The 24850-nt window shown below is 38.4% G+C and overlaps 1 protein-coding gene across 1 annotated transcript in view; it reads right to left on the minus strand.

The window, feature by feature from the left end:
• Nucleotides 1-271: 271 nt before the first annotated feature.
• IMMP2L (inner mitochondrial membrane peptidase subunit 2) overlaps nt 272-24850 on the minus strand; it is an 846417-nt gene continuing 821838 nt past the window's right edge. Inside the window, exon 6 of the mRNA XM_058528430.1 lies at nt 272-1919. Coding sequence (XP_058384413.1) covers nt 1800-1919 — 120 coding nt within the window. The 3' untranslated portion in view covers nt 272-1799. The remainder of the gene's footprint in view (nt 1920-24850) is intronic.

Here is a 24850-nt window from a genome sequence, read left to right on the forward strand (position 1 = left end):
TATTAACTCTGCTGGTGATGTGCTAGATGGCTAGAGAACATAAAATTAAATAGTAAGAGCATTTATCTTCTCTCCAAAGATTTACAATCTTGAATTAATAGTTTGAGTAGGAATGACACAGGTAGTCAATAAGGTAGCAAGGCTGATAGCCAGTTTGATGAACTGTTAAAACATCCAATTCTTCCATAGCAGTAGTAAATATAGCTACTCCAAGTACCCTTCTGTTTGTGCTCTACCCTGTCCCCCCCCCATTACCACCCACAATCCCCTTCCATGATCCTCAGGCTTTCCTATGTTCTAGCAGCTAAAGGGTCGATACCCTTATGCACTCAATATTTTACATATAATCCCAGGGGATGCACTTTGCCAAGGGAAAAACATTGCAAGCCTTGAAATAGCAATGAGTATTTGGTAAACTGCAGTTAAAAGCTAGAGCATGAAGTTGAAGTTGCGGAAGAGAGGGAAATGGAATTGAAGAACTAATAAATGTAATGAAGACCCATCAAAAGATTTCAAGCAAATCTGCTTTTAAAAATGATAATTTTGCCCAACTTTAGCACATAAGTACTCATTGATGTTTGTTGTACAAACTATTACGATGCTAATGAATTATTATTAGTAACATATGCTCTTAATATGCATATTTTTTTTTTTGCTGTTGCTCTGTTCCTGCCAGCTAATGATGAGTTTGCATCCACATTTGCAAGATGGCTGGTCCTTGTTTGGGATATCTGCTAATGAAAGAGAAGAAAACAAGACCTGGCATACAGAAGAGATTGGTCCAGAGACTTAGTTTCCATCAGCACAAACCTCTAACCAATGGGAAGAAAAAAGAAGAAAAACTTCATAAACATAGACTTGCATGTAGGTAATTTACCTCTTTATACAATTATAGAATCTATTATTCTAATCTACCACTTTGCAATTCATTATTTCAGTTTTATAGACACGAACACTGAAAAAATCAAACTTGGTTGATCTGGAGGAATTTTTTTTTTTCCATTTCACTCAGAACATTTCACCAAATGGTAACCGAATACTGATAAATGGGTTTACACATCAATGTGAATAGACATGAGATAACTCAGAAGTTTTGGATTAAAAAAGGCCAATAAGAAAGGTTTCATTATATGGAAGTATTGATTGAATTGGTTTTCCATTACTTTAATACCTTACTTCCAAAAGAGATAATATATTCCTCATTAATGGATGTACAAGTTAAGATAAACACTCAACAGATACCTGAGCAAATCCTTTTTATTTTTACATGACAGTTGACTGTTCTTCCTAACTGGCAGTCATTGCATTCTAGATACTGTCAATTACAACATAATTTCTATCACTGTGTGTACAATATGTATCTTCGTGTTCCATCTTAAGAGTAAATTACTCAATTACTTCCATCAAATATTAATTTTCATATTTCTTCAGCAGCAAGCACCAAAATCAAAACCCAACAATCAACAGAATAAGAAGTATGCATAACAAATAATCTCAGATTTATCCCCTAGAAGACATACGGGAATAAAATTTTCATATTTCCAAAGATTTGCATTTTTTTGGCATTAAACAATAGGGTGTTATAATTTAACACAAAATCAGGTGCCATTTAATACTATTTAATTTTTAAAAACTCTTTCTTTAATAATACAGATCATCTTAATGTAATAGAAATGTTCTTTCACAGCATCCTTCTCTTGGAAGCTTTGCCCTTTTTGGAGGTTCCTCTTCTCCATCCCTCTGCCTGTGATCGATGGTGTTGACCTCCCAATGCTGGCAGCTCAGGGAGACCCATGCAGTCATTCCTTTTCACTCTGAACTGGCAAGCGCTCTGGAGGAAGAACAGATTCCAATTTCTGCCAACGCTCTGGAGGCCACAGGATATGTGTAGCATGGGCATGCAGAAGTCCCAGGGAAACCTGAACCCATGAGAGACACAAAGCAAGAAAGTAATTATTTTATAAGGATCATCATTAATATCTTGAAAACAGAATTTGATCCAGGTCTGATATTCCATAGAAAGAGGATGACAATGATTAAAAATAGTAAGCATTTACATGGTACTTTTCTAGATGTTTTATATATGTAAATGCCCTTAATCCTCACAACCATTTGAGGTAGGTACCGATTATTATCCCCACTTTGCATATGAGAAAACTCAGCTCAGGGAGGTTAAAGAACTTGCCAAAAGTCATTCAGCTACCAAGCAGTGGAGGCTGGTTTCAGGGCCAAGCAGTTCAACTGCAGGGTCTACAACTTTAACCTCTATCCTCAATAGCCTTCCTACATAAACCTAGGAAGCAAAAATCTGGTTTATATTCTCAGAATTTCCTACAGAGTTCCTCGTATCTCAGAGAGACTTTCCTTTATGGAAAAGTCAGAGAGATGCGAAAAAAATATATTTTGCAAAAAAATATTGTCCCATCTATTGGATGAGCAGCAAAAGTTAGGTGTGAAAGTGGGTTGGCTGCCTCCATGGAAATTACACTAACCAACACGGAACTAGTGCTCATGGAGAGAGGTAGAAAACCAAGGCAAAGCCAGCAAGGGGGGATGGGAAGCGAGGGAAAAGAATCAAGTATAAAGATCATGGCAGATGGCAAAGAACTCCCATCGGCAGAGACATACCAGGATGGCAGAGAAGGCAAAGGGAGGGAACTTTTCCTGGAGGACTTAAGGCTGAACCCTGAGAAGGAAAGACATCCGAGGGCTCCCTAGGGACATCAACTATAGAGTACAAAAGAATGTAGCAAACCTGTTTAAAATGCACTGCAAGTCCCTACCCTTGAAGTTATCCTTCAACAGGTTTGAGGCAAGGCTTGGAAAGCCGTATCTCTTGTTGAGGGTGCTGTTGTTGCTGTTGTTACTATCAGGTAATATTTTAATGGTATTTAGAAGCTTACAAAACACATTTAGTGCCTATTTACTGAGTGCCAACTATAAACCAGATACTATGTGTCCATTTTATTTTCAAATGTTTTTCCTATAAATTGGAGCTCCATAGAGATTAACATACAACATTGCTTTCATTGAAGTTCTTCTATTTACTAGTATACGCATTCAAAAAATCACATTGCCCAGAGACTCAAAATAGCTAGATGTCAAGGGAGAGACTTCCAAAAAGATAACCAGACACACATTTAAGAAGAAGAAAACCTTCACAACAACTTGAAATACAAACAAAATAAGCCCAAAGGGAACCAAAAAGCCCATGGGCTCAGTAAAGGAATTTTTCTTCAATTTGTTACTTTGAAAATCAAACCTACAGAAAATTTGAAAATGTGGTACAAAAAACAGCTCTATTTGCCAAAACTTATCAGCTATTTACATTTTGCTGCATTTGTTCCTCTCTTTTACATATGTGTATACATGTGTATTTGTACACATATACTTTTTTTCTGAACCATTTGAAAGTTCCTAACACCATGCTGAATTTACCTCTAACTACTTCAACATGTGTCTCCTAAGAACTAAGACCCTTTCCTACATGAACACTACATCATGTGCAACATATTTAATATTGATACAATAATTTTACTTATTCTACAGCCTATATTCAAATTTTTCCAACTGTCCCACTGTCTTTTATAGCTATTTTATTCTTAAAATTCTTAATCAAGGATCACAACTTGCATCATAATTGTCATTATTTCACTTCAGTTTACATTTAGTTTATTTTAATCTGGAGTCCAGGCCAGTTGCCTTGTATAATGTCCTACATTTGTAATTGTCTGATTTTTCTCCTCCTGAATAGATTCAAGTTAAATGTTCTTGGCAGGAAGACTAGATAGTTAATATTGCATTCTCCCCATTCTATCACATCAGGAGGCACAAAATATCAGTTCGTCCCATTGTTGTGAAGTTTGATCACCTAATTAAGGTGATGTTGACCAGATTTCTCCATTAAAAAATGAAAATGATCTGTTTACAATTAATAAGTAATCTGTAGGATATTTTGAAATATGTAAATATTCTGTATGTCAATAACATTTCATCTAATCCTTTCACTGCTCTCCGAAGTAAGCCGGTTTCTAAACCATCTAATGGTTTTGACATCCATTGATGATCCTGCCTGAATCAGTTATTACATTGAGGATTACACCATATTAATTGTCTAAATTTATTATACATTTTATTTTTATTAGTTTTCATTTTTCTCTAAAAAAAGCACTTTCCCTTCCGACCCTAAATGCCTCTATTTTAATATCAAAGATTCCTTTTTTAATTCAGAATCTGCTACTACTTTTTGGTTGGTTTGATGCTTGAATGTCCTAAATTGGGCATGTCTCTATCAGTCTTTGAGCATTTCCTTACTTTTCAGTACCACGAGATGGTGCGGGCTTACCTTGTACTTCATACTTGTTCCACCTGAAATCAGATATTTCTTTAAGGAGCCTTGGTTTCTTTTACCACGGAATGCTATTTAGAAACCAAGATCTGGTACTAGCTGTGCTCATTGCTCCTGGGAGTGTCAATGTTCTATGACATTTCAGGGGATATACATAAAAAATCCAGAACCACAGCGTTCTCCCTCACCTTCCCCCAATCCATTTTTCTATCTATCTCCCCTCGTCCTTAGTGAGCACTTCGGCTTCCCACAACAATAACACATTTACATTATCCTAAAATATACACCAAATAGTTTTGAGTATAGTATATATACTGTAACTACTACCAACAACAAACTTACTGAGTAAAAATCAAGATTTCTTTGCAATTACTTTGGTCCTTAGAATAGATCTCACTTTAAGGGTGTATTAGCAGAGTTCTGTGTTCAAAATTTATTTGAATTCATTCTTTTAATTCTCCCCAGTGTAGTTATGTTATTATTTGATAACAGTTAGGTTCATTTGCCTCTATTTGTATTCAATTTTACAGTTTGCTTTTGTTACCCTTTTTGATTCAGTTTTATTTTTGAATACATAAACATTTCCATGGTTCAAAAGTCAAAATTATTCTGAAAAGGTGTGATAGGCAGAATAATTCCCCCCCGCCACACACACACTCCAAAGATGTCCATTATACTAATCCCCAGAAGATGTGAATATGTAATATTACAGGGGAAGGGGAATTAAGGTTGCTGATCAGTTGATCCTAAGATAACGAGACTATCTTGGATTATCCCATGGACCCAAATGTAATCACAAGGGTCCTTAAATGTAGACGAGCTAGGCAGAAGGGTCAGATTCAGAGAGAGATTTGAGATGAAGAAAAGGACCACGAGCCAAAGAATGCAGGTGGCCTCTAGAAGCTGGCAAGGAGTGGATTATCCGCTAGATCTTTCAGAATAATGCAGCCCTGCTGGCATATTAATTTTAGCCCAGTGAGACCTATAAGGACTTCTGACCTCCAGAACTGTAAAATAATAAATTTCTGTTGTTTTAAGCCACTAAATTTACAGTAATTTATTACAGCAGCAATAGGAAACTAATACAAAAAATATACACAGAGAAGTTCCATTCCTGTCTGCCACCCCACCTCTAATAGGTTAACTATTTTCATTAGTTTCTGGTTTATCCTTCTTGTTTTTTCAAAAAACCCACAAATACTCATACAAATAGATTATTATTTCCCCTTTTTTGCCTCATACCTAAAATAGAGTTCCCCTTTTTGAACCTTGCTTTTATTCTCAACAGTATATCCTGGAAACCACTTCCTTTAGCTTCATAGAAACGGAGCTTGTGGTTTTTACAAAAGCACCCCCCAACCCCAGGTGATTCTGATTAACCCCATTGGGACTCTAGACCTGAACTTTCCATAGCTTCACACCCAGAAAAGGTGAATCTAATCAACTTTACAGACTCCCTTGAATATATTCTGGAACATCCTAAGTAACCATTCCTAACATGTTAACTGCCGGAAGCCTAGATGTAAATGGGCTGTCATACTGCAGTTTTATCTATTTTTGTTCTTGTCTGGGCTCAGTTGAGCTTGAGAACAGCTGGTCTCTATCCCCTCCACAATAACCCTTTTTAGATTTGATAGCTGCTACTCGGTTGTTCCTCAAACCTTTATTTGCTTTTCCAACTTGTTTAACTTTTTTCATAAGGTTGATTTGCCAATCTTTTAACTTGGCTGAACTCTTGCCAATATATCTGCTTGCTTGCTTAGTTTTAGAGCTCAGTTTGACATAGCGATTCCATTTTTTTTTAATCAACACTCGTTTTACAAAAACCTATGATTCTTTTATTCCAAACATTTATTAAGGATACTACTCTCAATTCCTGAAAAAATAATCTATCTCTATAATTATGAATAATGGTGAAAATTCTCACAGATGGATAATATCAATACGTTTAAAAGCATGATATGAGAATGCAAAATTTAGGTGTTTTTTTTAAGACTGAGATAAATATATAGAGAAAGTGCCTATTCACTCTCTTAGCTGTCTTGTCATGGCTCTTTCTTTTTTTATTGGTATGTATCACATATGCAAATAGCACAGTGGCTATAGGAGGACATAATCCAGAAATAAATGGACTTTTTAAAAATTAAAAATTACACTTCAGGTACATCTTTGGTTTTCACAATACTGTATTAAGCAGGGTCCTCCAGAGAAACAGAACCAACAGGATGTAGGATGTAGGGTGTGTGTGTGTGTGTCTGTGTGTGTGTGTGTGTGTATAAATATATATAGGGAAAGAAACTTATTTTAAGGAATTAGCTCACACAATTGTGAAGGCTTGATGGGTCCAAAATCTGATGGGAAAGGCCAGTAGGCTGGAGACCCAGGAGTTGCAGTTTAAGTTCAAAGGCAGTCTGCTGGCAAATTCCTTCTTGCTTGGAGGAGGTCAGCCTTTGGTTCTATTCAGGCCTTCAGCTGATTAGCTGAGGCCCACCCACATATTGGAGAACAATCCGCTTTACTCAAAGTCCACTGATCTAAACGTAAATCTCATCCACAAACACCCTCATGGGCATATCAAGAATAATGTTCGACCAAATATCTGGGCACAATGGCCCAGCCAAGTTGACATGCAAAATTACCCATCACACCTGACAAATATAATCATCCTCATCTTTGCCTACTCAATGTTACAGTCAGTGCTTACTACATGCAGGACAATGTTCTGAATGACTTATAGATACCGATCCATTTAATTTGCACAATAGCTCTGTGACGCAGGTATTGTTATTGTCTCCACTTCATATTCAAGGAAACTTAGGTACAGCAATATAACTTTTGAGCTGAGACTTGAATACATGTCCTCTGGCTCTCGAACCTCTATATCAGGATCACCATATAATTTATCAGCCAATAAAATAAATAAATGAGACAATCCTGACAGTCAAAGGGGGCACTTTTTAAATTAAGGCAGGATAATAACATTAAAATGAAACCATCCTGGGCAACTCAAGATATGGTCACCCCTAATCACACCGCTGCTTGATATTGCAAAGTCCCACATGCTTTCCTGAAACAACTCAATTTGTCAAAAGGAAACACACATTAAGGGCTAAATTGTGTTCCCCCCAAATTTATATGCTGAAGCCGTAACCCCCAGTACCTCACAATGGGACTGTATTTGAAGACAGGGCCTTTAAAGAGGTGACTAAGTTAAAATGAGGCTGTTAGGGTGGGCCCTAACCTAATCTGACTTGTAAGAAGAGGAGATTAAGACAGAGACAACAGGGGTGCATGTGCACAGAGGAAAGACCATGTGGGGACACAGCAAAAAAAAAAAAAATGGCAGTCACCTGTACAGCAATGAGAAAGGCTTCGGAGGAAACTGAACTTGCCGACGCTTTGATCTTGGACTACTAGCCACTAGAACCACGAGAAAATTTGTGTTGCTTAAGCCATGTAGTCTGTGGTATTTTGTTATGGCAGCTCTAACAAACTAATACAGACATGCATAAAAAGAAACACTGTGCTGGAAGCCAGTTCCATGAGCTGTCCCAAATCTCACTCAAAATAGGGGAACAATGGAACATATCGAGGAAAAAAGAAAAATGTTTCTGTTCTTAAAAAGAGACAGATGCTTAAACATATACAATTTTTTCAACAGGTTAAGTACTTTGACCAACCAACCTAATATTTTACTGGGACTTGACTCTCTCCTTTCTTTGCTCTTTTGTGTCCCATGTGTAACTGTGTCTCCTTCAGTGGATTCACAATATTTTTAGGCATAAAAAATCCACTTTTACAGCAAATTTTAAAACACAAACATATTAAATAAACCATTATAAACCCTTAGCAGATCATTGTATTTTTAGTATCTACTAAATGAGAAAATAGGTCCATCCACATGCATTAATGGGCCTCTTGTTTACAATAACTCTGTTGCTTGAGCTTGGGAATCAATGATCTAGAATAACAGTCACAAAACTATTTTGATTGTGTACCCCATCAGAAAATATATTTAAGAATTCACCTTCACATTTAAAAATTATATATACATATAATACTAACATTCCATGAAACCAAACATTAGTAAAGCTCAAATTCTTATTTTTTAGATCCAAAGTTCTAATTTTTTTTATTTTTGACATCCAGGAGATCATTGCACACACCCCCTGCATATTCTTGCTCCCGTCTTTAGAGATCTCTGCTCTAGGAAACACCAGAATTATTGGCTGGAAGGTGATCAGTGCTATCAGTCAACTGGTTTGTTTTGTCCACACAATGCCGAGGAACCACATGGACTAAATCTCCACTGAATTGCCTGTCTTTGATTGAATTGGCTCCTCTGAGAAGTTATTTTGGCATCTGGTAGACACAGCCTCCATGAGTCCAGCCTTTCCTTCAGGTGCCAGGGGCACAGGTGTGTGTTACTCTGGTTCCCTCCACCCCTTTTTCATAGGCCTACAGTCTACAGAACAGTCTTCTGATTCTTGGCTCCAGGACACCCTCTCTCAAAGGAAGGGTTTGCAAGGACAAGATAAGGACAAGCAAATGCACATGATTCCAAAGGTAGGATAGAGGGAAAAACACAGGAAAGAAGTTAAGGAAGAAAGAAGACAACTGTTAGTGGGAACAAAGATCTTTTTAAAAAGATGTTCCAACTAGAGCCAGGGTCAGAAGAGGACCAATGGGAGAAATGAGATGAAGCACAAAACTTCCAAGTTCATTTGATTATAATGTTTTCTAAAAAGGAAATACAAACACATTTTCTATGCACTATTAGCAAATAAAATCTGTCTTTGATGAATTTACTTAGCAGCATAAGAAGAGAGAAATTTCCATATAAACAAAGCAGCAGTCAGATGATATTTGTTCTACAATATTAAATTACCCACAATTATTTCTGAAAGTCAAATCAAACTGGAACAATATCCAAACTTTGAAGAACATTGTTTTTAAATAAGCACTGATTTCTCAAAGTTTAAAGAAATGTCAAGCTTTCAAATCTGACATCCAAAGCCCTTCTCAGATGTGAATCTTTCCAAACTCATCTCCATGATTTCTCCATATGAACATTCTACTCTAAAGGCCTCTCCATATTACACTCAGTAGCAGATGCCATGTCCATCTTCCTGCTCCTGATCACTGCTGTTCTCCCAGTTTGTAATCCTCTTCCTCACATCCCTAGGACGTTCCTGTAAAACCCAATTTAGTCCAGTTTATCCACGGAGTCCTTCCCAGCTACCCAACTCATATCCATTTTTTCCTGTTTACCCCAAGGAATCAAGGCCTATTGTTGCGTCTATCCAACCTCAGGTTCTTAAAAAAGAAAAGGGACCAATATCCTTTAGTTAAATATGTAGAAAGGAAATGTAGCACAACCCTCTCTCCTTAACCTCTCACCTTTTTACCCAGGGGATCATACAGCCATAATCCAATTGTTTTCTCTTAGAATGTATGAGTGTGGTGGTGAGTGCTAGGGAATCACCTCTCTTGGACCATGACTTGTCTGTCAGTGATCCCCACCTTCAGGTGCTTGTTCAAAAGAGGAAGCCAATGGTTCAGCCCCTGATGTCTTATCCAAATGAGCATAGTGGTGGCCACACCCTTCATCAGGCTCGGTTGTCTCAGTCTACCTTCCCCCAGATTTACCCCTATTTCATCATCGTAGGCAGGATCCACTCCTCACTGAGCCACCTACTGCAAGGTTTTCACATCAGGAGACCAACTTTCTTGTCACTGGCTTATTTACTTCTAAGTATCCCTCATCATAATTAGGAAACACTACTACTGGGTTAATAAATGTATCTTGCTTAGACAAAGTATAATAATATGGGTGCCAAAACCTTTATGTGGTTAGGTCAGCAATGACCAATACAAAGGAACCATTTTTTTTATTTTCTTATCATAGCACTTAGAGTTCTTAAATAAATTTGATTCTTCATCTTTTAAAATTAGATAATCACAAATGGAACTTTAAGAAATTTTCCAAGCACAGTGTGACCATGTAGTTATTATCCAAACTGGGACATTTGAGAGTGAAGGGGGATATTAATAATTATGCTGGGACAACAGGTGTAAATGAAGGTGACATCAGGACATATGGTCATCCTACCTAAGTGTCATCTCATTCTTTGAACACAGGGCACATTTACTGACTGTTACATTCTGAATGCTTTACATAGACATTGTCTCTCTTATTCCTTACATTAACCATGTGGTATAGATATTATTTCCATTTTTCAGAAAAGGAAACTGAGGCTCAGAAATACTAAGTCATGTGCTGAAGGTCATAAGGCTAGTAAATGATAGAACCAGGGTTTGAAATAGGCATGGTTCAAAATTCATGCTGCTCCCCACTGTAATTCCTTGCCTCCCCTATGCTATTATTTAATGATTTATGTTTCCATGTCTATAGCAAGGGTCAGCACACTTTCTCTGTAAAGGGCCAGAGTGTAAATAGTTTAGGCTTACAGGCCATACAGTCTCTGTTGCAACTATTCAGCTGTCATCGTTTTGTAGCACAAAGCAGCCATAGACAATATGTAAGTGAATAGAAGATTGGTTCCAATAAAACTTTATTTACAAAAATAGGCAGCAAGCTAGATTTGGCCCAAAGGCCATAGTTTGCCACTTCCTGGGTTATAATCTAGACTCTAGATCATCTCGGAAAGCAGAGGCTGTATCTTACCTTTTCTATATTACAAATTAGCACAGTGTTTTGTACATTTGAAACTACTTGTGAGCAATAAATATTTGTTGAATGAATGAATGTTGATTAGTAGGAAAGCTTAAATCTGGAAATGCTATATTTTATGATCTAGACATCAAGGAATTTCTCTAACCTACCTTAAGAGAAACATCCATAGTTCTTTAGAAAACAATATTAAGTGACTCGAGGGCTTCCATAATTACGGATGATGTGTCATAATGGATTGACTGTAAACTAGTTCTACCGGAGAACTGTGATACGGGTCTTTGATGAAGTCTCAAAAGAATTTTTGAAAGGTACAATATGGAGTTTAACACACATACACTTGTAATGCATAGATTTTAAATTTTTACAATGTATTTACTACATCTTAAGGATTTTTTACTATATTACACAGGCAAAGAAAGTTAGTTTGGATTGCCTCTGGTGACTATAATTCACCTCCAAAACAAATGAACAATAATAAGGAGAAGAGAAACTTATTACAACTGATCCCCAGTCTCCTGGGATGAGTTCTAGTGGTTATTTGGGTAACTGATCACCATTCTGGCTATTTGTCTTCTTCCCACACTAAAATTTTCCAGAATACAATGTCAACATGAATATTCTCACAGTGTAAGCCAGGGAACACTTCTCAGTGCTGCAGTGACAAAGGGATGCAACTCTTTCTGGACTGGGGTACCACAAAGGGGGATGTTACCCAAGCAACCACTGATGAGACCACGGCTGGGAGTGGTACACAGAAAGCAGGCCACTGAGAAGAAACATGGGACTTCACTCACAGCCTCTGCTTTGGTACCACGCATTCACATGACGCTGCAAGTTGAGCGTGTCGAGCAGAGTACCAGGTACCGATTATTAATTCTGAAGGAGTAGGGCACCATGCACTGGTTACTAATCCCAGGGGCGGGACTCCAACTACATGGAGGGTAGCAAAGATCATCACAATGCGAGCCACCAGGAATAGGAGTCCAAGTACCTCTGTCCACTGCATCTTGGTATTGAAGTTGCCAAAGAAAACACAATGTAGTCAAGCACTGGATGGAACAATGCTTTACTTACACAGAGAAGAGACAGCTTCAATAGTGGACGTCGGTGGTACTCTGCTCAACAGAGAGCAACATCCTGACAGCGTAGAGATCTGCCTTCCTGACCCCACCTCTGTAGTCACCATTTTTTGTTAATGGCAACTTTACACATCAACACTACAGGCATTTAAAACAACCTAAAAGCCTAAGAGAGAGTAAGAAGAGCAAAATAATTCCTTTAACAGATAGCATAAAAGTTAGCTTTTGGGGCTGGCCCAGTAGTGTAGAGGTTAAGTTCATGAGCCCCGCTTTGGCGGCCTGAGGTTTGCAGGTTCAGATCCTGGCCACAGACCTACACACTGCTTATCAAGCTATGCTATGGCAGGTGTCCCACATACAAAGTAAAGGAAGATGGGCACGGATGTTAGCCCAGGCCCAATCTTCCTCAGCAAAAAAAAGCAGAGGATTGGCAATAGATGTTAGCTCAGGACTAATCTTCCTCAAAAAAAATAAAATAAAAGTTAGCTTTTTTGTAAATACTCACAAAAACAGATGTATGGTCTAAGTAAATCAAACAGAATTAGAAATAAAGGCAGGCAAAAACAAATATCATATGGAAAAATAAGCAATGGCACTTTTTAAAACATATGAAAAAGATATTTTAAAAAAGACTAAGAAAAGAAATCATGCTACCTACTTTATTTTTAAACATGGCATACCACATGCGGATTTGAATTTTCCATCAACATTTTTTGATACAGTAGACAAAGGTCATAAAGGTAACAGCAGAGGCCTATCATCCACGCACACATTCCCAAGATGCTTATCTATGTAGCATTGAGCAGATATACATAAATCCTCTAAACAAAGACATGTGCTTCCATTCTAAGTAAGCACTGACTAGCATCTACTCAAAGACAGACTAATAAGAGCAAAGCTTTGGTTGTTTAGGTGAATTCATTGTTAAGTGAATGCTCCTTTAGAGCAGGAGGGTCTGCCAAAGAATCGTGCAGAAGGCAAACAAGAAAAGAATCAAAACTCCTAAGATCTAAGCTGATAAGTGAAAAAATATATAGGAATAGAGGAGGGGAGACGAGAGGTTCTAGAAAAATGGAGAAATAGGTTAGAACCGAGGGGAAGCAGCAGCAGATAAGGTAAGAGGCACAGAGGCAGTCGTGGCACAATGGGAAAGCCTGCTTTTTGAGAAATGAAGGACTTCCATCGCCCCTTCCCTCTAGGACCCTACCATCAATGCCAGTTATGAGAACATGTCACCATCCAGAAAAACCCAACACTGTTCTCTTCTTCCTTCCTGAACTGACAAGTGTAAGGGACCTTGTACCTAGGAATATTTCCCTTAGATGAGACTCCTTCTTTCCTGAAGATGTAATACAGGCCCATAATACCTTATCTCCCATTGCAAAATCCAAAGGGCTCCTAAAAATTCAAGTTTTTTGTAACCTTCTGGGAGCAAAATCTGACCTGAACTGTTATGAAATTCTAGTCTTTATTTATCCCACACTGTGTGTCTATTCATAATTTTTGCTGCAGAAACATCAACATGCTTGATTAGAGAAGCTTCCTTTGACTCTGCTGGTAGTGTTATGTTACATATGGTATAGACACTGTTTACAGATGCTGTTTATAGACACTGATATCACCTTTCTAATATCTGAAAAGCCTGAATTCTGAAACACTTCTGCCTTCCCAGGTTTTAGATACAGTATTAATATCTTTAAATATCAGCAAAGCTGAATATTTACCAAAGAAGATAAATGTAATCAGAGTTATGGGCTCAGTCCTAGGTGAGATGGCCACAGATAGATGCTGGAAACATATACAAGATAATAAAGATGATCCTTGTTCTCTAGGACTTCATGATCTGGCGGGAAAGACAGATGTTTAAACAAACCACCGAAATACAATCTGGCATGCTAGAGGTACACAGGAGCCAAGTGCCCTGGGAGCAGAGACTCTGGCCAAGCCTTGGGGAGGCTCCACTGCACGGATGCATCTAAACTGGCTCTAAAGGATCCTGGAGACTTCCCTCTCCTGAGGGCAGATCTTCACTCGTGACATCCCCTGCCAGAAGTTTATCTAGAACATTCTCCTAATCCTCCTTGCCCTCCCCTAAATTTCAGAATTGAGACAATGTGATAGGTTGATACAACCCAATATTTGGCAATCAAAAAGTAAAGCCGGGGGCCGGCCCGGGGGTGCAAGCGGTTAAGTGCACGTGCTCTGCTGCGGCAGCCTGGGGTTTGCGGGTTCTGCGGGTTCGGATAGCAGGCGCGCACCAATGCACCGCTTGTCCAGCCATGCTGTGGCGGCGTCCCATATAAAGTGGAGGAAGATGGGCACGGATGTTAGCCCAAGGCCAGTCTTCCTCAGCAAAAAAAGAGGAGGCTTGGCAGATGTTAGCACAGGGCTGATCTTCTCACACACAGAAAAAGGAAAGCCGCATGCTTTACAAAAGATTCAAAATGAGACTCTCTCTTTTTAAAGGCCTCATTCTAGAACAAGTGTTTTCCCTCATTACCAACAATTTGAACTTTGATCATTTCAAAGCAATTTTCCTATTCAAGACTTAGCTTTAATCAGACTGCATTTTCAGGTCACTTCATGGCCTCTTCATGATTCTCTCTAGATAACTACAGAATCATGCATAATCACTCTAGTCCCCCTAAGACACCTTTGGTAAGTAGTTAGTTCAACATTTTATGCAAAAATAGATACAAAACAGGCCTCTAGGGGTATCTTCAGCTAATTTTCATGAATTAATTTCCCAGGATTAATGTTTATGCACCAGTCTCTTTACCACATAATCAAATCACTGGAGGTGAAGTGGTCTAACTCCTTATTTTGCAGCTTGATTAAGCAGGTGATGAAATACTCGAATATAATTTGGATAGTTAGCAACTCACAGTATCCACAATAATCCACGGTGGATGGATGACATTCCTGACTTATGTCTCATTGTTTGTCTGTGTTCTCTCTAGTAGCTGACGTCTCACGTGCTATTTTTATATAGGAGATAAAACAGTACATATAAATACATGAGGGGAGAGGTGTGAAAGTCTTTATTGTTGTGGAAATTGTTTTAAACCATATTTAGACCAACTGGGAGGCAGCCACAGACAGACTAGACTGCCACTGGTAAGAGGGGATTTGGGACAACAAGGAATCTGATATCCATTGCCAGCCCTGCTGCTATGGTAGAAGCAGCCACTCCTCTGCCGTGGTTACCTCTGTCCATTTGGGTGGCTAGCCAGCATCCAGTCTCTATCTAACCATCTCTCTCCACTTCCCATCTCTCTTTTATTCCTTCTTTAAAAAAGAAAGTAAGGAGGTTTATAAAATAAACAATCAGGAACAAAAGAAGATAAAGTGACAACTACAAGGACCAAGTTAGTTGTTGGGGAGAGTACCACATCTGGTACTTTTAGCTATCTGAGAGCCAAAGTGAAGGAGAAAGCATGATAGTTTACACAGCTCTCATACGAGATGAGGAAACTTCTCAATTTTTAAGGGAAGCTAAGTTTCCCTTTAATAGCTTAAACTTCTATAAGCTACTTCTCACATGGGGTCTACCACAGGATACTCTAAGTATCACGATGGACAACACCCATCACAGTAAGCTCCCCCAAAAAGTCAGAAGCAGAACTCAACTTGCTGACAATTTGGTGAACATTGTTCTGTAAGAAACTAAAGTGATGTAGTCTTGTATGTAACCTAGAGATCTAACTTATTCCAATGACAAGAACTTAGATTACCTGGAGGCATGGATACATAGTGATCTTTCCTAAATATCATTTCTCCCAATTGTAGTTTTATATACAAGATCTGTTCTATGTTGTTTGTGCTGGAGATAATTCTTGACCCCAAACTCTTGCTATTTATCTGCAAGTGAATGGTGAGTTGGAATTAGTGATCCACTGCACTCTGCCCTTCTCCTCACCTTAGAACATCTCAGTGGTCAGAGCTATAACTGCAGTTCTTAAATTTTTATCAGAAGCTTACCAAAATCCAATGAATTGTGTTGATAAGGAAAAAATAAAGTATACAGTATAATAAAAGGTAATTAAAGGAGTAGTCTAAGCCCTGGCAAAACTGGCTTCTCTGGAAGAAATATCTTGAAGTCTTAATGGTGTGCACGGTGAAGCAAGATGTTAATCATCGTTGAGATCCCTATAGGTGTAGGCACAGCATGCATGGGCACCACCAGTCTTAACCACCTTTGCATGTTTACGCAAGTTTTGGTGAGAGGCAATGCCTTCTTCCACTGCCAGTTAACTCCCCAAGCTGGATGGTCCAGGTATTCCTTCTCTCCACTGCCAGCAGTTAGGGGGAAGGCACCTGACCTGGGCTCAGCCAATTGGATACCCACATCTGGGACTATGAATGTGGAGGGAGTGATGCAAAGACACAACAACAATCAGAGATTACTGAAAGAGACATGAATACCAGGAAGTGTCCCATGATACCAATTGCCAAACTCATCATCCTGTTCCTGTGACATAAGGGTGCCCTATGTTGCTAACTGCCAAATTCCCAAGCCTGGTTTTCATCCCACCCATTCAGTGAACTATCCAATATCCTTCCAATGACATCTTTTCTGCTTAAATTAGTCAAGATGAAAAAGACAAAGTCAGGATGAGTTTGTGTTGTTTTCAACCAAGATACCGGATTGGTACCCTGCCATGAAAATACTGGTGCAAGAAAAGTATTTATAAGGTTATGAGAAATTAAGTCCAATTCTCAATCCCACAGGTGAGGAAACTGAGGCTCAGAAACGCTGCCCACAATCACCCAATTATTTAGGGCTGGGACTCACATCCTAGCACTGGCTCCTGGTTCAAACCCCTTTTCACCATACTTGCCAGTGAAATGAGGTGCAGAGCCCTGGAAATTGTAATGCTTGGCAAGCTGCCCTGCAGCAGTGCTTTCTAAACCTTCTTTTACCCCAGGGAAAAGTGAGGCCTTTCATTTTCTGCAGAAAAAACACATGTTTCACATTAAGGTGTGTACGCATCTATGCCACTCTGTTTGGGAACTGTTGCTGATTTGTAGCAGCAATGCATGTTACAAGCCACTGGGCTGTAAGGAATGCTGGCTGGCAGGGACAAGCAGGGAAAGCCAATGCTTATTACAGCAATATGGTTATGTCAATGTGCATAAAAGACCCTGGAAAATGAAGAAATGTGGAAAGACTCTAAAGTGCACTCCTTTTTCTCAACACAACAGATATGTAAAAGCCTACTATGTGCAAAGCACAGGGGATGGTGTTCTAAATCCACCGAGATGTATGAGCCATTGAGTCAGGCCTTGAGGAGCTTACAACTCAGAGGGGAAGACAGTTGTCACAAGCTTGATCCATGGGTTGTGTATGGCAGAAGTGGAGGTTGCAGGAAAGGAGTAATCTGGTGAGTAATACAGGCCATTGAAAGATTAGGAAGAGAGAGGTTCTAAACTATAATAGGGGATGCCACCTCTGACTGCAATCTAAAAAAGAAAAGAAAAGGCAAGAGTGGAGAGTGAGAGAAGAGTCAGGAGATTTTTTGCAATGGTGCTGCTAAGAGATATGGTCACGTAAGTGAGAAAAGGAAAGAAAGGATACTTTGAGAATGAAACCTAAATTTTCCAGCACGATATACATGGCCCCTCATAAATGTACCTCTGCTTCATTTCTCAGCACTCCTCACCTTGTACCCTCAATCACTCTTACATCTCTGAAAAGGCCTTGCTCTCTCACGTCTCTGTACATTTGCATGTATTGCTTTTTCTGCCTCCTGGAAGGCTGTCTTCTACTCTTTACCTAGATAGCGCCTCTTCATCCTTCCAGATGTAGTTTACGTGTCACTTCCTCCTGTAAGGCTTCCATGGTCTCTTCCCAGTCACAGCAGCCTGTGATATGATAACTAACTTGTGATAACTAACAACTATCACACTGTACAATGATGGTCTATTTAGTACTTTCTTTCTTACTAGGTATGAGCTTCTTGAAGTGGGCACTGTCTCACATTCTAAATCCATGGCATGAAAGTAGAAAGAGGCTTAAAAATTGTTGAATGATTAAATATATAAGAGAAACTAGAGACCATGTAGATTTAGATTGGGTACAATTTGGCAACTGGTTGGATATGGGAGGTGAGAAAAGAACAGGGTGTAGAGATGATTGTCATATCTCACCTGCCTGGAAAGATGGTAATAACAGAGACATCATGGTAGAAGGAACAGATATGGGAAACGATGAATTCACTTTTGGATTATTCAATCTGAGATTCCCATTGAATGTCATGGGAAGACATCCTGCATGCAACTGAAAATTCTGTGCAAGAGTTCAGGCAAATGTGTGAAGTACAACTTAGAGATTCAGGAGTCACCCAGGTGTACCCATGGGAATTAAAGTGCTCATCTAGAGAAGGAGAAGAAAGTAAGAATGCTAAGGACAGACACCTGGGGGAACACAGCAGTTCAAAGGTAATGCCAGAAAGCTATCAGCTATACGTGGGAATCAATAAACTTTCTTGAGTACTAACACATCCACTCCTAGACCAGAGCTCGAGAGACTTCTTCACAAGTAGAAACAGACTGCTAAGCTTGTAAAAAGGCGAGCATGGACATTAGTCACAACAAAACAGAGCAAAGATTAGTGGAGGAAATAGCTGTATATCACCTTTAAAACTGAAGCTATTAGTTCTTTTGACTGAGACTAGAGAACATATAACGATCCAGACAAAACCTATTAAAATTCTGAAAATAATGTTCACTAAGTGTGGTTATACATTTGTACATACACATGTGACTCACATGGACTAAATATATAATGTAAAAACAAATCAGATTGATCAAAATATCTCCTCCAATGGAAATAAATGTTATTTTTAAACACTTTGCTTTCAGAAGGGCAAGTAAAATACTTTCTAAAATTTTTAGCTGCATTTTAAATGAATTTCACAGACTCTTAATATTACTTTGGTTAGAAATAAACCATGTGAAACAAAAATGCTACTTAAATGGCTATATTGTTTATAAGGAATAATACCATTTGTGAGGGCTAATTACAAATCTTTTATTTTAGATATTATGATCTATTTATTCACTTTTTATCAGGTTAAATACTAAATGAATAAAAACAAAAAATAAATTTAAACTATCGAATAGATTTTTGCTACTTTTATTATTTGTATAGAATCTAGTTGCCTTCTTGAGAAGTCACTTTGTTAGTAAAGCAGAGTTTGAATGACAAAATAATGACCAAAGGACCAAAATAATGATACTGTGATCATGTTAAAATCACACACACACACAGAGAGTTAACTATGTGACGTGATGGATGTGTTAATTATCTTGATCTTGGTAATCATTCCACAGTGTATATGTATATCAAATCATCACATTGTACATTTTAAACATATACATTTGTCAATTAGTCCTCAATAAAGTTCTAGGGGGGAGCATATTGGTCCAATATCAGTTCTCATATTGATGTTAAGTTCCTGAATATATAGACCTCACTGTTCGTGTGTTAGGAATAATTAAGTTAATGGAATCCTTTCAGCTTTTTATGCCTTCTATGGCCTTTGTGATTTTTTTTTTTTAGATTTTGAGCTCCTACAAATAATAGTTGTCTTGCTTTTGTACTTTTATTATAGTAGTTAATTCAGAGAAATCTCTTGAGGGTTATTCAACACTCAATCAATAAACATGCCAGCACAATGCCAGGAGCTGGGATGCTCTGTAAGAAATACCCTAATTTCAACACTGAAATTGCTAAGAGTAAATAGCGTTTAGTCTTTTGATTTTGAATATGCACAGATATTGTCGGAAAGTTAATAATAGGTGATATTTAAAGTTGAAGTTTATAAAAAGACTGGTGATCCATATCAAAGATGACATAGCAGCAATAAGATAAATACTGGTAGGACTACTACGAACTAGAAGAAATTCCTCACAGCTAACTATGGACTGTGTGTGGTTTATTTACAGACAATTTCTACATTCCAAACTGATATTTGCTGAATTAGATTGAATAATTCTAAATCATATTTCTTTTCCCTACAGATTATATATATGCCTAGGAAAAGGTTGATAACTGTAATAGTAGCCTAAGGAAAATATGATAACAGAGGCAAACATTTTTTCCAGCGCAAAGTTGCAAATTATCTTGAGATTATCCACCGCTATGGATTATACATGACTTTATCCCACTGACTCAGATAATTGAATGCTGGCTCTAATCTCTTAATGTTTTATAAAACAATTTTATTGTGTGCTACACAGATTAACTTTGATAATGCAATAGGCTGAGATTTGCTGTTAAAATTCTTGATGCTTTATAAATCCATGGATAACGTTAAGTTTTCAGGACTTCAGCCTGAAGAGTGAAGTGGGCTTAGCACTTATGGCCCCACCGCTGGGTGGAAATGCTGGCTGCCCTCTGGAGAGGAAGAGAGGTTTGGCTGATGTTGAAGGTTTCAACATATTTGGCAGTCTGGCCTTTATGCGTGCGCAGTGCCACCCTCCCAGCATCAAGAAACTGTCATCAATCATTCCCCCTACCAAAGTGGAGTGGAATAAGGCATGCACAGAACACCAGGAGTAGAACCTGCCCTGACTTCAGATGAAGTCTTTTCATGCAAATTCCTGGCCATATTTAGCCCACTGCATCCAGTACTAACCGGTATTTGAAACTACATTCCAATTAGCATTTTTTTTCCTTTAAGAGCTTCCCCCCCTAAACCCCAGTTGGCTTTTCCATGTCTTCTTAAACCTGAAAAGCCAACTGCTTCATTACTTTAAAGCTATTTTTAACTCAAGGGAGTGAAGGGAATGTCTACACCTAAATTAATCCATTAGTCAAAGAGAGAGTCAAAAGAGATCTTGTCTAATCATCAAAAATCCTGATATCTGAGCATCAAGAGCACACTGCCCATGTTGCTGGAACATCATGATGTACAGATGGTCCGAGGAAGAGGAGTGGAGTAAGCGGCAGCAGCAGAGTGCCACGACTATGAGCTTTAGAATCAGGAAACCACGTTGGGATCCAGGCTCTGAACATTAATAGCTGCATCCTCTTTGGTAAACTACTTCACTTCTTTCAGTCTTACTTTTCTCATTGTCAAAATGAGAACAACAGTACCAACTCTGCAAGGTTGCTACAAAAATGAAAGGGTGTAAAGTTTGCACAGCTTTAGCACAGAGCCCTGCTAAACACTAACTGCTATGACGGCTCCACGGTAAGCCAGGTACAGATGAAGCCCGAGGTATATAACACAATAATAACAGGAGATAAGAAAATGAGCTGTTAAAAATAGCTACACTATATTGTATCTCACTGTTAACTGTTAATGGTGTCCAATTAGGAGATATGCCTTTGAGAAAAATTATATTTGGTGAGCTTGTGATACTGGTTTATAAGTATAAAAATGATTGTGAGAATTCTTGTTCCAAAAAATTTTCTTCTTAAGAACTCTATCTACAATAGCAATAAAACATGGTTGCTGTTATGTTTCACTTTTTCATACAGAGCTGAACTTTGAAGGAGCTTTTCTACGTACCAAGATGAGCTCAATAAAAATGAAATCCTTTGGATTAAGGTAACATCCCTAAGAGACCTCTGCCTCTGGTAAAGGCATTTGCAGTAATGAACAAAAGAAGAATGGAGGACTCCATTGTTGCTTTAAATTACGTGTTTGACAGATCACAAAGAAATTGCTTTTAGGTAGGTGAGCAATATTCTCCCGATTTTTCTCCCAGTTCTTCAATACCAGTCAATTGGAAAAGGTCCATTGGAAGTATGAATTTTCTTAGCAAAATAACACTACATTTTAAACGGTACCAATTCCTGACCACTGACTCACTCCTTAGCCTCTGCTGGCTTCTGTTTTCACTATTCAACAGAACTATGTTCTTAAAGATCACCAACATTCCTAGTGGCCTGTCTTCAGTCTCAATCTTTCTCTGCAATATTCAACCCTGCTTATCACACCCTGACAGAAAATCACCTGTATGGACTACCTTACTTCTCTTCCTAGTGCTCTGAACACACTATAAAGTTTTGCTGACTGATCATCATCCCTGTTTCCTGAATTCAGGTATTCCGTGAGGTTATGCCTTCTCCTTTCTTTATACGCTTTCCCTTGATGAACTCATCCACTGCCATAACTTCAACTCCCACCACTCTGCCAATAACCCTGAAATCCATTTTTCCAGGCTTAGCCTTTCTTCCGACTTCCAGACCTTGATTCTCAGTGGCTTGCTGGACATCCCCAATGGGGTGTCCTGCTCATTATTCAAACTTGATGGACACAACACACCAGCCCATCATCAGTTCCCCCAAATGAGTGTCTTACCCTGGCTTCTCGATTTGGGATCTCCCTATTGCTCAGCTTCAACTGCAACGTTGGAGCCATAATTAGACTTCTGTCTTTGATTCACCACGCTTGTATCAAATTAGTTGCCAGATTCTTCCTTGCTTGAATCCCTCTGCTCCTTTGCATTCTCACTGCCATCATCCTGGGACAGGTTCTGATTTCCCCCCTTCCCTGGATAAACACAGTAACCTTGATACCAAACTCCACAGTTCCAACCTTGTTTTCTATACACACTGGTACCAGATTAATTTTCTAAAGCTTGGCTTCAATCAGGTCATTCCCATTATTAACACACTTCAATAGTTCTTCACTGCCAACTAACATAAATAAAAGATACACAGCTTACTATTCAAGAACCATCATAATATTATGCCCATCTATCTGCTTTTCCATTCTTTTCTCTCATTATTCCTTTACCATGTACCCTATACAAGCTCCACACAAGTTCTCCAGGGTGACTCCAGTGCCCACCAAAGCTTGAACACTACTGCCCTAAACTATAAGCAAACTGAAATGGTCACAATTATTGCTTGGTCACTCTTATATTTATGCCTTTACTCCTGCAATTTCTCTAAGTATTCTTCATCACCACCTCCATATCCTCATTCTACCCAATGCTTGACCTCCAGCAAGATTTTCCACACAGCTTTTTACAAATGACTCTCTTCCATCCCCAATTCTATCCATGTCTCTCTTGTTACCTTATTTATAATTATATATTATTCCCCCTCTTCTCTAGATGACTATAAGGTCCTGTAAGGCAGAACCCATGTCTAATTCATCTTTTTATTCCTTAAAAAACTCAATGTAATATTTTATCCATAGTAGGCACTCAACAAATACTTTATTCATAAACAAATAGTAGACTGTCAAAAATAATGACATTCCTTTGAAAAGACTAGGAAGGAACCACTAAACGTGCATGGCTGACAACATGGACCTCTTTATTAATTTTGGCGTGAAGTATATTTCATCATATTGATTACTTTTAAATTTAGATCTTTTTATTAATCATAGGAATGTATCTCTAAAAAATAAAATTTCAAAATTTTATACTTTTTGATGACACAGTCACAGTATGTATACATAGACACTTCTACTATTTCTTTATGTAAACAAACTAACTATGTCAGATTGTATTTTTCAAAGATGACCACAGAAACACCTCCCACCCAAATGCTCTTCTGCAATGTAATCTTTCCACCTCCTCTTCAAGAAGTGGAGTCTTTTTCTTTATCTGCTTGAATCTGGTTGGGGTGGGTGACTGCTTTGGTCAGTTCTTGGCATGGCACTTAACTGGACTAGCAGCTTTTGCTTCTTGCCTCTTGGAAACTATCCATCATATCAGAATTGTGACTCTGAGATCACCATGCTGTGAGAGGCCTTGGAGAATGAAATGCCATGTGGAAAGAGAGAGAGAGGGAAGGGCCAAAGAACACTGTGGCATCAAACATCCCAGTGAAGAAGCCTGGACCCTCCAGCCCTTGCCACTCCACTTGATGCCAGGTGAGTCAGACACAAACCACCCAGCTGAGCTGTTCCCAATTTCTGACTCAAAATTGTGAGCAAAATAAAGCGGTTGTTTTATACCACTAAGTTTTGGTGTATCTTGTTACGCAGCAATGTATAACAGAAACACTACTCATCACCACTTTGGACATGTAGAGCTGTGTTCATGCAAAAACAAAACAAAAATGGTATGCTTATAAAACACACAGCTATTCTTATAAACAAACTGCCATGTTTGCAATCTAAATGCTGGTGAAGAAAATCTAATACTGACCAATTTATTAACACCTCTTTAATTCTGTCCTTAGCAAAAAATTAATCAATGTGAAAAATGGATTAAATATCTTTACTATTTTCCAAGTCAATGCTCCATTACAGAAGGTACACTAAAGAGTAAGTTTCAAAACCAGCTGAAGACTATCAAAGAAACATACGATATAAGTAAACAATAGGAGAAGTTTGCAAAAACGTATTCTGGCAAGTCCATTATTCTGGAAGGTTTATATAAATTATGATGTATCCTAATACTGAAATTCTATGTGGCCATTCAAAACGATGATGTAGCTCTACTGACAATAAAAATGTACACAATATATTAAAAGCAAAGAGCCAATTACAAAACTGAGTACAATCTCATTTTGGGTTATTAAAAAAAAGATATGTATTTGTTCCTTCCCTCCCTCTCTCTCTCCTCACACATACACGCATGTTTCTTCCTGCAGGAAATAATTCTGAAAGGATGCACACCAAAACATCATTATCCACAGGGGGTGGGGTTACAGATCCTCTATATTTTCTTCTTTTACTTTAAGGCAGCGGATCTCAAAGTATGTCCCCAACCAGCAGAATCAGCATCACTTGGGAGCTTCTTAGAAATGCA

This window comes from Diceros bicornis, chromosome 3 (assembly GCF_020826845.1).
Source record: "Diceros bicornis minor isolate mBicDic1 chromosome 3, mDicBic1.mat.cur, whole genome shotgun sequence".
NCBI classification, from domain to species: domain Eukaryota; kingdom Metazoa; phylum Chordata; class Mammalia; order Perissodactyla; family Rhinocerotidae; genus Diceros; species Diceros bicornis.